Source organism: Chiloscyllium plagiosum, unplaced genomic scaffold, assembly GCF_037043375.1.
Source record: "Chiloscyllium plagiosum isolate Xiang-an unplaced genomic scaffold, Cpla_swu_hap1 HiC_scaffold_18, whole genome shotgun sequence".
Classification (NCBI taxonomy): Eukaryota; Metazoa; Chordata; class Chondrichthyes; order Orectolobiformes; family Hemiscylliidae; genus Chiloscyllium; species Chiloscyllium plagiosum.
Window position 1 is genome coordinate 25,445,094 of NW_028270156.1, and position 18,316 is coordinate 25,463,409.

The 18,316-nt window shown below is 40.0% G+C and overlaps 1 protein-coding gene across 3 annotated transcripts in view; it reads left to right on the forward strand.

The window, feature by feature from the left end:
• LOC148146866 (uncharacterized) overlaps positions 1–18,316 on the forward strand; it is a 79,708-nt gene that overhangs the window by 41,474 nt on the left and 19,918 nt on the right. For all 3 annotated transcript variants that reach the window (XM_087996355.1, XM_087996354.1, XM_087996353.1), the window contains 3 exons: positions 4,754–4,973; positions 12,364–13,938; positions 18,074–18,204. In XM_087996355.1, coding sequence (XP_087852481.1) covers positions 4,754–4,973; positions 12,364–13,938; positions 18,074–18,204 — 1,926 coding nt within the window. The remainder of the gene's footprint in view (positions 1–4,753; positions 4,974–12,363; positions 13,939–18,073; positions 18,205–18,316) is intronic.

Below are 18,316 nucleotides of genomic sequence, written 5' to 3' on the forward strand. Positions count from 1 at the left end.
GCACTAGCAAACCTCCCCCCAAGGATACTGGTGCCCCTCAGGTTCAGGTGTAGACCATCCTGTTTATAGAGGTCCCACCGTCCCCAGAAAGAACCCCAGTTATCCAAAAACCGGAATCCCTCCCTCCTGCACCATCCCTATTAGCAATGGACTTGCATCTCGACTTTGTACCTATTATTGTATAAATATTAATGTGCTTTATAATGAAAACTTCCATTAATAACTACAGACATTAAAATTATTCACTTCTACGGAAGGGTCACTCAGTCCGAAATGTTAACTCTTGATTTCTCTCTAAATAGTGTTAAGGAGAATCCAAAGATTTTTGCAAATACATTAAGGACAAAAAGATAACTAGGGAGAGGATAGGGCCCCTCAAAGATCAACAAGGGAGCCTTTGTTGGAGCCGCAGGAGATGGGGGAGATACTAAATGAGTATTTACTGTGGAAAAGGACATGGAAGGTATTGAATGTGGGGAAATAGATGGTGACATCTTGAAAAATATCCATATTACAAAGGAAGATGCGCTGGATGTCTTGAAACGCATAAAAGTGGATATGTCCCCAGGACCTGATCAGGTATATCCTAGAACTCTGTGAGAAACTAGGGAAGTGCTTGCTGGGCCTCTTACTGAGATATCTGTTTCATCAAGGTCACAGGAGAGGTGCCAGAAGACTGGAGGTTGGTTAATGTGGTGCCACTATTTAAGAAAGGTGGTAAGGACAAGAAACTATAGACCAATGAGCCTGACATCGTTGGTGGGGAAGTTGTTTGAGGGAATCCTGAAGGACAGGATGTACATGTATTTGGAAAGGCAAGGATTGATTAGGGATAGTCAGCATGGCTTTGTGCGTGGGAAGTCATGTCTCACAAACCTGATTGAGGTTTTTGAAGAAGTCACAAAGAGGACTGATGAGGGCAGAACGGTAGACATAATCTATATGGACTTCATTAAGGCGTTTGACAAGGTTCCCCAGAGGAGACTGGTGAGTAAGGTTAGATCTCACAGAATACAGGGAGAACTCTCCATTTGAATACAGAACTGGCTCAAAGGTAGAAGACAGAGGGTGGTGGTGGAGGGTTGTTTTTCAGACTGGAAGCCTGTGACCAGTGGAGTGCTACAAGGATCGGTTCTGGGTCTACTACTTTTCGTCATTTCTATACATGATTTGGATGTGAGCATAAGAGGTGTAGTTAGTAAGTTTGTGGATGACACCAAAATTGGATGTGTAGTGGACAGCGAAGAAAATTACCTCAGATTACAACAGGATCTTGATCAGATGGGCCAATGGGCTGAGGAGTGGCAGATGGAGTTTATTTTAGATAAATGTGAGGTGCTGCATTTTGGGAAAACAAATCTTTAGCAGGTCTTACACACTTAATGGTAAGGTTCTAGGGAGTGTTGCTGAACAAAGAGACCTTGGAGTGCAGGTTCATACTTCGTTGAAAGTAGAGTCAGAGGTAGATAGGATAGTGAAGAAGGCGTTTGGTATGCTTTCCTTTATTTGTCAGATTATTGAGTACAGGAGTTGGGAGATCATGTTGCGGCTGTACAGGACATTGGTTAGGTAAAAACAAGGACTGCAGATGCTGGAAACCAGAGTCTAGATTAGAGTTGTGCTGGAAAAGCATAGCAGGTCAGGCAGCAGCTGAGGAGCAGGAAAATCGACATTTCGGGCAAAAGCCCTTTGTCTTTTGCCCGAAACCTCGATTTTCCTGCTCCTTGGATGCTGCCTGACCTGCTGTGCTTTTCCAGCACCACTCTAATCAGGACATTGGTTAGGCCACTTTTGGAATATTGCGTGCAATTCTGGTCTCCTTCCCATCAGAAGGATATTGTGAAACTTGAAAGGGTTCAGAAAAGGTTTACAAGGATGTTGCCAGGGTTGGAGGATTTGAGCTATAGGGAGAGGGTGAATAGGCAACAGCTGTTTTCCTTGGAGTGACGGAGGCTGAGGGGTGACCTTATAGAGGTTTATAAAATCATGTGTAGCATGGATAGGGTAAATAGACAAGGTCTTTACACTGGGGTGTGGGAGTCCAGAACTAGAGGACATAGGTTTAGGGTGAGAGGGGAAAGTTTTTATAATAAAAGAGACCTAAGGGGCAACATGTTCACACAGAGGGTTGTGCATATGTGGAATGGTCTGCCAGAGGAAGTGGTGGAGGCTAGTACAATTGCAACATTTAAAAGGCACCCGAATGGGCATATGAATAAGAAGGGTTTGGAGGGATATGGTCCGGGTGCTGGTAGGTAGGAGTAGATTGGGTTAGGATATCTGGTCGGCATGGACGAGTTGGACCGAAGGGTCTGTTTCCGTGCTGTTCATCTCTATGCCAGATCTGCTGAGCTTTTCCAGCAATTTCTGTTTTTGTTTCTGATTTCAAGCATCCACAGTTATTTTCAGTTTTTATTAATATTGTTAAACTAATTTAGCAAGTTCAGTGTTGTGAAGAATAAGAGAAAATTTCTTGTTCCCAATTTGAGCCAGGTTTGGATAGTTTGATTTTGAAGCGGCTAGCCTCGAGGGAAGGATTTAAAATTGATATTATTTGACCTGTCTGTGCCTGTGAAGGCCTGGCTCAGACCTTTTTGGCCCTCATGATCCATTTAAGCCTGTCCCTGTGTACATTCTTATGATGTCCTTGCACTGTGTTGCTTATGCTTTGCTGAATGTAGAAGAGCAGTCACATTGATACATGCTATTTTTGAAAAGTTGCCATGTGAGGAGACGGTAAAACATTTTCAGGTGAATTTTACTGAAAATTGGCTTAATGTCATTTTTGCAGAGTTTCATGGAGGGTTTCATTCTGTGAGCCCTAGCAAGTTTTTCTTAAGTTACCTAAACAAACTTGCCTTGTTAACTTTGTAGCATGCTCCAATGCCGCCCGCTTGTTATATTCTTCCACTTGCTACAGGTGCAAGTACTATTCACTGTTAACTCCTCCTAGGATTTCTGGAGCTGGTACCATTTTTAAAGCCCATCTGTGCATGTGGTCAAGCAGCTGCGCTGAATAAGTTATTTGCCCCAGACCTGTCAGACACACAGTAATTGGTGTTCTGCAATGCTGATTGGGAACTTGTAGACATGCTGGATGGAGGGTGCATGTGGTTGCTGACCTTGGAACATACCCTGTGATATTAGTGACAGATAGACAGCGCGAGGAGCAAACAGTGTGCTGGAGTTGCACTGACCTCACCATGTGCTTCCTTTGTTTGTTCTTCTCCCTTTTAAAACTGCTGTTGTTTTGACTTTTTTTCCCAAAGTTCCAAAACAATGCAACAGCATATAAAACAGTAATTGCTGCTCCTGGAATTCGAGGAAATCACCTCCAACACCTGAACTACCTCAATAAAGGAGCAGCTGTTACAGCCAGAAATTTTTCCCGTCCTCCATCTTGGATTACCCAGAATCCTCTGTCCTATACCGTAAGAACTTATGAACGGTTGGGAAAATAGGAAACTGCATATTAATGTGGCATGCAACTATCTCTCTCACTGTTATATGATGCAAATATATCTCACTGCTTGTAAATGAGAATCTCATCTCACTTTTCCAACAGTTGCGTTGTAAACTAGGGTTCTGCTCTTGATGGCAGGAAGATACTCACTACTGATCTCTTGATTCTCCCAACTTTCTTATCAATACCCTGGTTCAGGATTGGGAGGTTCCATGCAACATATCTGTCTTTGAAAAAGGATGTGAAGAAGGGTCACGGGACTCTAAATGTTAACTCTGTTGTCGCTTCACACTCTGTCGCCAGACCTGCAGAGCTTCTTGAGCAATATCTGTTTTTAGATCCTCAGCATGCATAATTCTTTGTTTTGTTATGTGTGTCTTTCCCTTTTTGATCAACCTGGACTCAACTTTTGTGTATATCCCTTGATTTTGGATGTAAGTTTGCTCGCTAAGCTGAAAGGTTCATTTCCACATGTTTCGTTACTCTACTAGGTAACATCTTCAGTAGGCCTCACGTGAAGCAATGTTGAAAATTCCTGCTTTCTATTTATATGTTTGGGTTTCTTTGGATTGGTGATGTCATTCCTGTGGTGATAAGAAATAACACACCACAGGAAATGACATCTCCAACCCAAAGAAACCCAAACATATAAATCGAAAGCAGGAATTTTCAGCATTGCTTCACATGAGGCCCACTGAAGATATTACCTAGTAGGGTAACGGAGTGTCTGGAAATGAACCTTTCAGCTCAGCGAGCAAACCTACATCCAAAACCTCAACCCGAGCTACAAATCTTCTAAAGACTCGCTAATCCCTTGATTTTTCAAATATATGTTTAGCTTCTCCAAGGTTCATTGTAAGCTGGAAACATACATGTTACTTAAGTTTAACTTGCTCTAAGACACAGTGTCCTAGTTAATATTTACCCATCAACCAACATTATTAAAATATATGAACTGATTAATAATTGTGGAATCTTGCAGTTTGAAACTTGACTGTCATGTTCCCTGCAGTGACTGTACAGTGCGATGGGTCGTAAATCTTGCTATAAAATGCAAGTTTGTTCTTTGTTTATAAATCCACAACCTCTGACTCGAAGGCCTAAGAAATTACTGAGCCAAGACTGAGACCTAACAAAATACGAATAGATTGCAATAAAAATTGATAACATATACAAAAACAAAAATGTTTCATTTTAAGTTAGATTATAAATTGGCAATTGAAGTTTTTGTTCCATGTAAATCTAATCCAGTGTTTAAAAACTGCCTGTTCATAACTTTTTTCCTACTAGAATAACTTAAAACATTTTGAACAGCATTCAGAACAGGAAATAGCAGGAGAGCAGACTTGCGTTAATGAAGCCTTAATGGTTAATGACAATAAGATTAAACAAGCAGGAATGCATAGCATGATAGAAGAAAAAATAAAAGACGAGTCCAGTGAGAGAGACGACATCAATCAAGAGATTAGCATTCACAGTGAAGATGGGATGATTAATACAGATAACATAGGTAGGTATATTTTAAACAAAAAGTTACATGAGGAATCTTCCAATTAATCCTGTTTGTACTTTTCTGAAAGCTGTATCTCATTTAGTATCAGCACAGCTTCTAACTTGGTCAAACTGTAATGTTTGGAATATTGCACAAAGAAGTTAGTTGTTTTTTCTGAATTAATATGCACTGTTGAAGTAACTCTAACTGACCCTGATTCTTAGAATTGAAACTGAAGACATCTGCCCTTGTACAGAACAGTTCAGTTTATTCTGAAATATTGGTGAGATTATTTTTATAGAAGAAAGTGAAGACTGCAGATGCTGGAGATCAGAGCTGAAAACGTGTTGCTGGAAAAGTGCAGCAGGTCAGGCAGCATCTCTCCTGCTCCTGACCTGCTGCGCTTTTCCAGCACCACATTTTCAGACATTATTTTTATATATTTCAGAGAATCTAGAATATATTTGTTACAAATTGAATACAGTTGAAAAGTGTTATAGAAAGGATGTTAACTTCAAAGCTTTTACTATTTTGCCAGCAGGTTCCCGGTGGTACTGATTCAAGCCATATCAGAACATATACTGTTATACACCATATATTTGGTAAAAGAACTAGTGATATAATAAGCTTTTTTTAAAAAATAATGCATTCCTATGATCTGTAATACACTGCCTAAAGGCATTAGAAACAGATTCAGTAATAACTTTTGAACAGTAATTGGATAAATGTATGAAAAGAAAAGGGACATTGGAGAAAAAGGAAGGAGAATGGGACTCATTGCACCTTCAAATGGCTGTTGTCTGTGTTGTTTCATGCAAATATTTCACATAATCTGCAATATGTTATCTAAGTACTGATTTACTGTTGTTAAATCAAACAAATTGCATTTTATTACTGCATTATGTTAGTGATGAAGTTGTTATTGCCTGTGGGTAATGTAATGTGCATATCTCCATGTACAGTGGAAATCAGTTGCACTGATCATTATTATTTAGTTTAACTGCAGTAAAGCCCAGAAAATGGCTAAAGGAAAGGGCTTCTAGTTGTTCAGTTGCAGGAACATCTTGAAGCAGTACTGGGCAGTTCAAGGAAATCATGTGTGAGTAGATTAGGGAGGATCATTCTAGAATTGGGAGCAACAGGATAAGGGGTTTGATGGGGAGGATATGATACCTAGTGACACTGGAGCTCTGGGACAGATATTCATGAGGGTTGGGACTACTGTGAAGATGTATTTTTAGTCTAGCAGGAGAGGGTCCAACTATGATATAATTACACATCTCCTTGGTGGCATAGAACTATTGAATGCAACAGCAGTACAAGTGTTCTGGCTCATTATCATTCCTCAATCAAAATCAATAAAAATCTGGAATTAGGCACAATGGTCACCTTGTATTATTCTGTGGTTTTGCTAAACAGATTACCTAGTCGTTATCACTTTTGTTGTTTAGAGAGCATGTTAAACACAAGTTGGGTGTTCCTTCACAAATTCTTAATTTGCTATAAAACCATGTTTGAGATAGTGAACGATGCAATATAATTACACAGCTCTGAATTTGGAATAAAGCATTGGATAAGCAATCACAAGATTTGACAGTATTGTGGTGGATATGGTACCATTTGGAGGGAGGTTGCTATATTTGAGTGTTCTGGGGGATGTGGGTGTAAAAGAAATGTGAGGAAAATTGATGGCTGTGAGAATGTTCCTGCCTGTTGGGAAAATGTGAAACACTGGCTATGGGAGAATGGGGATACTGCCCATGAAAGAACAGGAAAGCCGATTACTGACTGTAGGAAAGATGGGGACATTTAATTTTGAGAGACAGGCTGCTAGACTAGATGGGATTGAGGTGCATAAGGATGTGGTGTTAGCAATTCTGGAAAGTGTAAAAATAAATAAGTCCCCTAGGCCGATGGGATTTATCCTAGGATTCTCTGGGAAGCCAGGGAGGAATTGTCGAGCTTTTGGCTTTGATCTTTACGTCGTCATTGTCTACAGGAATAGTGCTAGAAGACTGGAGGATAGCAAATGTTGTTCCCTTGTTCAAGAAGGGAAGTAGAGACAATCCTGGTAATCATAGACCAGTGAGCCTTACTTCGGTTGTAGGTAAAGAGTTAGGGATAGTCAACTTGGTTTTGTGAAAGGTAGGTCATGCCTCACAAACCTTATTGAGTTCTTTGAGAAGGTGACCAAACAGGTGGATGAGGGTAAAGTGGTTGATGTGGTTTATGTGGATTCCAATAAGGCATTTGATAAGTAAGCTTTGCACAAAATAGGGAGGCATGGGATTGAGGGTGATTTAGCGGTTTGGATCAGACATTGGTTACTTGAAAGAAAATGGAGGGTGGTGGTTGATGGGAAATATTCATCCTGGAGTTCAGTTACTAATGGGGTACCGCAAGGATCTGTTTTGGGTCCACTGTTGTTTGTCATTTTTATAAATGACCTGGATGAGGGCTTGGAAGGATGGATTAGTAAATTTGAGGTTGATGCTAAAGTCGGTAGAGTTGTGGATAGTGATGAAGGATGTTGTGGGTTACAGAGAGACGTAGATAAGCTGCAGAGCTAGACTGAGAGATGGCAAATGAAGTTTAATGCGGAAAAGTATTTGGTGATTCATCTTGGAAGGAGTAACAGGAACGCAGAGTACTGAGCTAATGGTAAGATTCTTGGTAGTATAGATGAGCAGAGAGATCTCGGTGTCCAAGTACATAGATCCTTGAAAGTTGCAACCCAGGTTGATAGGGTTGTTAAGAAGGCATACTCTGCTTTAGCTTTTGTTGGTAGAGGGATTGGGTTTCTGAATCATGCGATCATGCTGCAGCTGTACAAAACTCTGGTACGGCCACATTTGGAATATTGCGTACAGGTCTGGTCATCACATTATAGAAAGAATGTGAAAGCTGTGGAAAAGGTTCGGAAGAGATTTACTAGGATGTCATCTGCTATGGAGGGAAGGTCTTACAAGGAAAGGCTGAGGGACTTGAGGGTATTTCCATTAGAGAGAAGAAGGTTGAGAGGTGACTTAATTGAGATATATAAGATAATTAGAGGGTTAGATAGGGTGGACAGCGAGAGCCTTTTTCCTCGGATGGAGATGGCCAATACGAGGGGACAGAGCTTTAAATTGAGGGGTAATAGATAATAGGACAGATGTCAGAGGTAGTTTCTTTACTCAGAGAGTAGTAGGGGCATGGAATGCACAGCCTGCAACAGTAGTAGACTCACCAACTTTAAGGGCATTTAAATGGTCATTGGATAGGCATATGGATGAGAATGAACAGTGTTGGTTAGATGGGCTTCATATTGGTTCCATAGGTCAGCGCAACATCGAGGGCCAAAGGGCCTGTGCTGCGCTGTAATGTTCTATTTTCAGTTGCTGGCTGTGCAAGAATATTGGAGATTGCTGAGTGAGAATTGACAGACTGATGGTTTTGGGAAAAATAGGGAGATTGCTGACAGGGGCAGAGATTGGAGAGAATGGCAGGAAGGTGGGTGGAATTCCAGGCTGTGAAAGCTAGTATAATTGTCATTGTTAGCTGCAACATGATACCGCCATACACAATGGCAATTGGTGAAGCTGTCCACAAATGTGAGTGCATCATTTATATAATAGAGGCAAGTGAGATAGAATCCTCCTGCAGATGACTTGCTCATGTTTTCCCTGGAGTTTATAACAGTGAAGGTTGATTTGATTAAAATTTATAACATCCTTAATGGTCTTGAAAAAGTAAATGTGAAAAGGATGTTTTGTATTCTGAGTTCCGAACTAAGGGAGGGACACTTTTAAAATGAGGGTCATCCTTTTAGGACAGCGATGACGACAATCTTTTTTTCTCTGTGGATGATCTGATTTTGCAATGCTCATCCTTAGAGGGCGGTGGTATGTTTGACTGTTTTTAAATCAAAGGTCATCAGAATCTTTTTAGGCAATATTAATTGGGGAAATGGGGCATTTGAAACAAATAGATCAGCCATGATTTTGCTAAAAGGAGCTAGCTTGAAGGGCTGAATGGCCTACTTCTCTTAATTTGTATATTCATTAATGGCATATAGATTCATGGAACGTATGAAATTAAGTTCTGCAGTTCTACATGATCCAGCCCCATCCTCAGGCAGACCAAGACCAAAACTCCCAAGGACAGAAGAATTAGAAACAGGAGAAGTCCCAGTAAGAACATGATTAATCTGACAGTGACAAAGAAGTCTGTCCATGATGCGTTGCTCATGACAGTCTAAAAATTCATTTCTAACTCTGCCTTGAATATATACAATAGCCCTGCCTATGACTATCTTCTCATGAAAGAATTCCACCGACTAATATCCTGTGAGAAATAGATTCCTAATTTCAGTATTAAGTAAAACACTGATTTTTAAAAACCGTGGCCCCTACTTCTAGACCATTACCCCATAAGGAGAAATATCCTTTCAGCATCCACCATATCATGTCCCCTCAGAACCTTCGTTTTAATAAGATCACTTTGCATTCTTTGAAATTCTAATGTGAATAAGTCTAAGCTACATAGCATTTCATCATAAACTAAATCTTTGATCCTAGGAATCTGTTGAGTGAGCTTGCTCTGCACCGCCTGTAATGGAGTTATATCCTTTCTCACAGATTGGGAGACCAATACTGTACTCAGTACTCCAGACGCAGTTAAAGCATGGTCCTACACAACTGTATTAGCAGTTCCCTACTTTTATATTTGGTTCTCTTGAAACAAATGCCATCTTTCCATTTGCTTTCCTAATCACTTGCTGCATCTGCATACAGAGTTTCTGTCACACGTGTACCAAGACATCCATAAAGCTCCGCAATGAAAAGCTCTGCAGTCTTTCTCTATTGAAATAGTATGCTGCTTTGCTGTTCTTCCTACCAAAATGGAAATTTTTCTCACAACCTGTCCTTTCTTTTTAAACTTAGCCGATCTAAATCCCTCGGTAGCCTGAACAATTTGTTTTCGTATTGTCTTAGTGTCATCAGCAAATTTATCTACCATACATTCAGTCCCTTCATCCAATTCTTTCACGTAGATTGTAAATAATTGAGTACTCTGCCTCTGACATCCTACTAGTTATAGCTTGCCAACTTTAAAATAATCATTTTATCTGTTTTCTGAAGCTAATCAATCCTTGATCATCATCCCTTACACCATGAGTTCTTATTTTGTCTAACAACCCTATATGGCACCTAATTGAATGTTATGTAGAAATCCAAGTACCAAATGCTTACAGGTTCTTCTTTATCCACCTTGTTACTTTCCTCAGCAAACTTTAATAAACTAACAAAACAAGAGGCCACCCCATCTTATTTTTGTTCCCCACATTCAACATATACTGAGGGTAGCTGGATGCTAAAATTGATAGTCCTCTACTATATGTGAATGGATAGTATCGAGCTTATTAAAATGTTATCCTGCCCATGCCAGAACATGTTCAGTGCGAGCAGGTGGGTGGAAGTGGGCAACCCATTTTAATTTTACAAGGTTCTAGAGGTCAGAAAAAGAAGAGCATTAACCCCCAACCTTCTCCTCATACAGACTTTAAGACTGACACTTCTGGCCCCCTAACGCACACCTAACATCACCAAATCCTTCCTACCCAATGTCCCTTACCTACCTGAGTTTGGGGTTCTGTTGGACTTTCATCCTGGTATTGGTTATAACCCGAGTAGGACTTGGGACTACTGACCTATGGCTCTACTGTTCCAATTGGAGTTGCCACCCTGTCAGATTGGCTGGAATCTCCAGCAGGTGTTGCATCCGCCCACTGAAGTGTGAAAAGCCACTAAAGTAGACCACTACAGTATGTTATGGCTTGCGGGGCAAGCTTGTTGTAAGGTTTTTGGCTAACTGCTGACTTTTCTTCCAATTGTGGGGTATCAAGCCATTTTAGATTTCTGTCTATACTTTTCTTTCTCAAAACCATATTGATGGTGCCTGTTTATATTATGATTTTCTAAGTATCCTGCTTTAATTCCTTAATAGTGGATTCTAATACTTTCCAATGACAGATGTTAGGCAGCCTGGCCTATTGTTACATCCTTCTTGCCTCTCACCTTTCTTGAATAATGGTGTTACATTTGCAAATTTCCAATTCATTGGATCCTTTCCCAAATCTAGGCAATTTTGGAAAATCACAACTAATGCGTTTTCTATCTCTGCAACCACTTATTTTAAGAACTAGGGTATGGCAGTCAGAGGCTTTACTAGTCTTTAGTTCTAATAGTTTCTGTAGTCCTTTCTTCCTAGCGATTGTGATAGACACAAATACCTATTTAATATTTTCTTGTCTTCAATTGTATGTTTCCTGGTCTCACCCTCTCAGGGACTAATACACATCAGTTTCTTATTTCCTTTTTAAATACTTATAGAAACTCATATTGTCTAACTTATATCCAGCTTGCTTTCTCTCATTTTTAATTTCTTTCTTTTTCTGAATCATTCTTTGGTTTCTAAAATCTAACCAATCTCTGACCTTTCACTAACATTCACAGTATTGAATTGTATGTTCTTTCAATTTCATGATGTCTTTAATTCACCACATAATTGCTGATGGTCTGCAATGTCTCTTCAAATATCTGCTACTGCTTCTCTTCTGTCATACCTTTCAAACTGTCTTCCCAATTGGCAGTAATTATCTCTGTCTTCCAACACTAGTAATTGTCTTTACTAAGGTTTATTTCAGACTAAAACTTAGACCCATACATCTCCCCCACAAACTAAACGTGAAACTCTGAAAGTCAAAGACGAGATACAAACCAAGAGCTCATTTCTTATGCCTCACAAAAGACTGTTTGTTAACTGTAACTGGCTCATCACCACATTTGCAGCAATTAGCTAAATATCACATTTAAATCATTGACTCTCCCAACGCTGAAGAGTTGCACACAATATATTGACTACCAAGGAAGTCCTGCAAAATGTATAATTCTGTACATAACGTGTGACCAATATTCAGTGGCTTTCTGTTGAAAGTTTCAACATTTATATAAAACTTCTAATGCGTTTTTTAAAAATAAATTTCTATTAGGCAAAAAAGAAATTTAGTACATCAAGCAAAGAAACAGGTTAAGAGCAACATACAGCGACCAGGATATCTATACAGTTTTGGGGTTCGGAGTAGTGAGGAAATGGAAATGTTTATGAAAACATTGAGAAACAGACTATAGTTTATAATGATTGCTCTTATTTGTTGCAATGCTATGGGACATTAATATATAATAATGCATTGTGTGCTATATGGGTGGCTGTTATAAAATAATGTACTCACTGACTTACCTGAATCAAAGTCATTTGAGATCCACTAATTTAAACATCACTACTTAAACCTGCCTGGAATAAATAGAGAAACTTAAGGAATTGAAATGTGTTCTTTCAAGGTTAATCTTGTATTTTATCATTACAGTTACAAACAGTAATATATGGTCACCAGATACTGTCAACTCAGCTGCAAAAATGCCAGAAAAAGCAACCGATAATGGAGCTGTGTTTGTGAATGAAAGACAGTACACCATTGTATCAACTCTGACCATTAATGCTGGTGAGCCCAATGACACCCGACAGGGTGAAACAGGAAACACTTGCAATGAAGCTGAGTTTGCGAGTGCAAAAATCAATTTGCAGTGCACTTCTGTCTGTTTGGCAGAAGTCCCAACGAAAGGAGGAAAGAAGCTCCCAGACAGTGCTGATGCATTAGGTGTCTGCAGTGTAGATATCGGTCAGCAGACAGACTCCATTACACACAAAGTTGATGGAGGCAGAACTGAAGCAGTTTATGATATGAACGATAAGATGAAAACTACACAATGTGACAAAGGTGTCTTTATAAATGAATCACCGAGGACTGAAGCCAAAGCAGCTGCTTGCTCCACTGAGATTATAACGAAGGAAGGTGATGCAAATAAAGTACGAGACGATACAATACAATCTCAGCAAAGTAGTTTTGACCTTGTATCCCACCCAGTACTTGATGAAACTAAAAATGAGCAGAAATCCAGTTTACAAAAGCAGCATGAACATAGCCAAGCAAATATTCTGATTGGAGAAAACTGTGCAAACGACAACATCGTTGAACTTTGTCAATTCCATAAACCCTGCAGTAAATCAGATGTCAGTCCCATAAAACTGCCCACTGACCACTGCATTCCATCAATTGCATCCTGTAAAATTAACAGTAGTGTTGATGTTGACAGTAAACCCCAGTCAGACATTTCAGTTAAAATAGGGAATCTTGGGTCTAACAACCATGAGGAAGATATTATCAAGGAAATCAGTAGTAATGCACAAAACAATCTTGTTAGTACTGATGATCAGCAGAAAGAACCGCATAATCTGGAAACTATGATTTCTGACAGTGAAGCAAATCAAGATATTCAGGTAATGGTGTCCAATGCTGAAGCTTTGGGAAACCAGAAACAATTGCTAGGTAACTTCACACAAAGTGATGACTGTTTAATTATGACAAGTATCCATTCACCAAACTTCATATGTAATACTGACCATAGTATGGTTTTAGCCCCAATCTCCCAAAGTACAGAGGAAACTAATGGCAGTGCAAATGGTTTTGAATCCACTGCGGAAAGTCAGCAAACAGCAGCTACTAAAATGGATTTGCATGCTGAAGTACTAGAATCAAGAGCTACTTCCAAGCTAACAGAAAATAAATTAAAGCCCAGCTTTATAAATGCTTCAATTAACCTGGTTGCAACCATTGCTTTAGATCACAAGAATAAAACATCAACCTCTGACATAAAGTGCCCAAGCACCAAGGCACCAAGTCAAAGTGGCTGGAAACTTTGTGAACTGCCTTTTTTAGATTCTGGGGAAGAAAAGGATATGTTGAATAAAGCCGCAACATCACTCTCAGTTTCATTACTGAGAGACAAATTGGAGGATCCTGATGTAAGCAGAAGAATCCCTTCAGCATTTACTTTTCCAAAACAAATCGGTGAAATAAGTTTGAGAAATTCTAGTGCAACAGGTAATATCTTCTTTTGGCACATTCAGTGGTAAAAATGAATGATGAATGGGGTATGATAGCATAGCAGTAATATTACTAGACTAGTAATCCAGATGCAAGAGAACTGTGGGATTCTTTTCCTTCAGTTTTCTGCCCAAAGGCAAATCCAACCCAAAGCACTACAACCTCCACCAAGGAGACAGACTCTGAATTTAGCTCAGCTTGAAGGCAATCAAAATCCCATGTTGTTGGAATCAACCTAATTTATAGTGAGTGTCCAGCCAATAGGATCCATGCTGTGGTTGCATGTGTTTGTCCAGATCTAGCTGCAATTCATAGAGGCTCCAATTTTCTTTCCAACACTGGAGAATTTTTATTTGAATTAAATAACTTCATGTCTCTATTACTGTTTTATCAGACTTTTGGAAAAACAGAACATAGAAGAGCATAGCACAGCAACAGGCCCTCATGTCTGTGCTGTTGTCACTCTAAACTAAACCCATCTGCCTGCACATGGTCTGTATCCGTTTATTCCCTGCCAGTTCATGTGTCTGTCTAAATGCATTTTAAACTTTGCTAATGTATCTGCTTCTTCCACTTTATAAACAGAAACAAAAATTGCTGGAAAAGCTCTGCAGATCTGACTGCATCTGTGGAGAGAAATCAAGAATTAATGTTTTGAGTCAAGTGACCGTTCCTCAGAACGTGTAATTGTACCACTGCCCAAACAATGCAGTCCAGGTGCCTACCATTCTCTGTGTAAAAACACGTTCCTTACACATCTCCCTTAAACATTTTTGCTCTCACCTAAAACTTGAGTATTTCACCCCAGGAAAAAGACTGATTATCCAGCCTATCTATGCTTCTCATAATTTTGTATACTTCTATCAGGTTGCCCTCAGTCTCTGACACTCCAGCGAAAGCCATCCAAGTTTGTTCAATCTCTCCTTATAGTTAATACACTCCAATCGAGGGAACCTCCTGTATATGTCTTTTGCATCTCTTCAAAGCCTCTGCATCTTTTCTATATTGTGGAAACCAGAACCGCACACAGCACTCCAAAAATGTGGCCTAACTAAAGTCTTATATTGCTTTACCATGACTTGCCATTTTTTATGTACACTCAGTACCCCAGCCGATGAAGGCACGCATGCCTTGTATCTTCTTTACAACAAAATCCTGCCTTCCCATTGAGCATACCCTCCAATGTGTTGTGTGGCACTACCACTGTGCTAAACAGGATAGATTTGAACCCATTGAGCAACTCAAGATTATGTATCATAGAGGCACTATGGGCCATCAACAGAATTGTACCCCAGCACAACCTGCAACTTCATGGCCTGGTATATCCCCACTCAATCATTGCCATCAAGCCAGGGTATCAACCTTGGGTCAATGGAGAGTGCAAGAGGCATACCAGGCATACCTAAAAATAAGCTGTCAATGTGGTGAGGCTAGCAAACAGAAAGCATGCCAAACAGCATAAGCAGCAAGTGATAGAGCTAAGTCATCGCACAACCATTGGATTTGTCCTGCCACGTCCAGTTGTGAATGGAGCTGGACAATTAAACAACTTACTGGAGGAGGAGACTCCACAAATGTCCCCATCCTCAATGTTGGAAGAGCTCAACACATTAGGGCAAAAAATCAGGCTGAAGCATTTGCAGCAATCTGCAAAATGCCAAATGGGTGATCCATCGTGGCCTCCTCCAGTGGTCCAGCATCACAGATGCCAATCTTCTGCCAATTAATTTCACTCCACATAATTTCAAGAAATGTTTGGAGACATTGGATTGTGCAAAGGCTATGAATCCTGACAATATTCCAACAATAGCACTGAGGACTGTGCACCAGAACATGTCATTTCCCTAGCCTAGTTCTTCCATTTACAAAATCCCTTGACATTACCATCACTGAATCCCTCATTATTAACATTCTGAGGGTCACTATTGACCAGAACGTCAAATGGACTTACCATATAAATACAGCGGCAACAGGAGCAGGTTAGAGGCTAGGAATACTTCTGTGAGTAACTGACCTCCTGACTCTCCAAAACCTGTTCATCATCTGCAAAGCTTAACTCAGGTGTGATAATGGAATAGTTCCCACTTGCCTGGATGGGTGCATCTTCAACAACACTCAAGCTTGACACCATCCAGGACAAAGCAGCCTGACTGATTGGTATCACATTCACATTGAGTCATAGAGATGCATGACACGGAAGCAGACCCCTCTGTCCAACTCATCCATGCCGACCAGATATCCTAACCTAATCTAGTCTCATTTTCCAGCACTTGGCCCATGTACCTTTAAACCCTTCCTATTCATATACCCATCCAGATGCCTTTTAAATGTTGTAATTGTACCAGCCTCCACCACTTCCTCTGGCAGCTCATTCCATACATGCACCACCCTCTGTGTGAAAAGGTTGCTCCTTCGATCTCTTCTTAAATTCTCCCCTCTCACTAAACCTATGCCCTCTAGTTCCATACTCCCCCACCCCAGGGAAAAGACCTTGTCTATTTACCCAATCCATGCCCTTTATGATTTTATAAACCGCTATAAGGTCCCCTTCTCAGCCTCTGATGGTCCAGGGTAAACAGCCTAGCCTCTTCAGCCTCTCCCTATAGCTTAAATCCTACAATCCTGGCAACATCCTTCTAAATTTTTTCTGAACCCTTTCAAGTTTCACAACATGCTTCGGATAGAAGTGAGACCAGAATTGATCACAATATACCGAAAGAGGCCTAACCAATGACTTGTACAGCAGTAACATGACTTCCCAACTCTTACACTCTATTGCTCTGACCAATAAAGGAAGGCATACCAAACATTGCTTTCACTATCCTATCTACCTGCGACTCCACTTTCAAGGAACTATGAACCTGTGCTCCAAGGTTTTTTTTTGTTCAACAGCACTCCCCAGGACCTTACCATTAAGTGTATATGCCCTGCTCTGATTTGCAAACATCCACTCCCTCCATCACACACTCAGTAGCAGCAGTGTGTACTATCTGCAAGATCCACTGCAGAAGTTCACCAAAGATCCTCAGACCACACCTTCCAAACTCATGACCACTTCCACCGAGAAGGATAAGGGCATCAGATACATGGGAACACTACCATATGCAAATTCCATGCCAAGCCACTTAGCATCCTGACTTGGAAATATATCATCATTCCTTGACTTGCTGGATCAAAATCCTAGAATTCCCTCCCTGAGGGTATTGTAGGTTAATCCATAGCAGGGAGACTATAGAGTTTCAAGAATGCAGCTCAACACCACCTTCTCAGGATCAATTAGGGACATGCAATTACTGCTGGCCATCCCACAAGTGAACAAAAAAGTGCTTCTGAATCTAGACTACCCAGGGCAAAGCCATGGTAAATCAGGTCACAAATACACATGTATATGTAGAAAAACAGTGATTGAATCTTAAGGTTAAAATAAATTACAAAACTGTTGCATTTCACTCTTAAGATTTTATGATAATGGTCTGATTCCTTTTAATAGATTTTTGGCTTGTAATTCACCCCAATTATTCTAGTATCCTCTGTAGAACTTTTGAAGTAAGCATCCAATTCCAAATACACGCGTCTTTCTCCCAGCCTGGCTTATTCACAAAGACCCAAGATGTATTGGTCACATGGGATTTTCCATCACAAACCAATCAAAGGTGAATTACAGTCTCTGAAGATTAATTTATCAAAGCCTATGAGATTAAGTGCAGGCACGGACATGAACTCTATGAGTATATTTTTCTTTACCTCTGACAGGAAACCATCCGTGCTAGAAATAGCTGAAATACTTCTTCGGAGACAAAAAACAGGAGAATGCAGAATTTTAATTTAAAAATTAGTATTTGTCCTTTCCTAGTAATTGCCATTAGTCAAGTATACCAAAGGAAACATATCGTTTGAAATATGCCTTCAAAACGTTTTACTGTTCTCCATGGCACAATAAGATCAAAGCCTTTATTAGAGTAGGAAATTGTCCAGCGAATGGATGAACGGTGAAATATCTGTGATTAAATTTGAATAATTCTCAAGGTCAGATAGGAAACTAGCAGTTCAATGACTTCAAAATTAGCATCTGGGGATTTTCAAAGTTTAGCACATTGAGTGTATTTGTAACCATTTCCTCTCTCTCACTCAGATTCTCCCAGTACTAAAAGGCTAAATGACACTTTTAATACCTCCAGTATTCCTCTTTACCCCAAGAGAAATTCTGGTGAGTGGAATACAACAGCACAGACATTTTCTGATTTTTCACAGCCTGCAGATCAGGTAAGTGGATTTTAAAACATTGTTCCAAATCTTTGGTGAGATAATTTGAGAAGAATGTACCATTTTATATGCAAACATGCAATTATGACAGATGGATTTCAAAAAATATAGG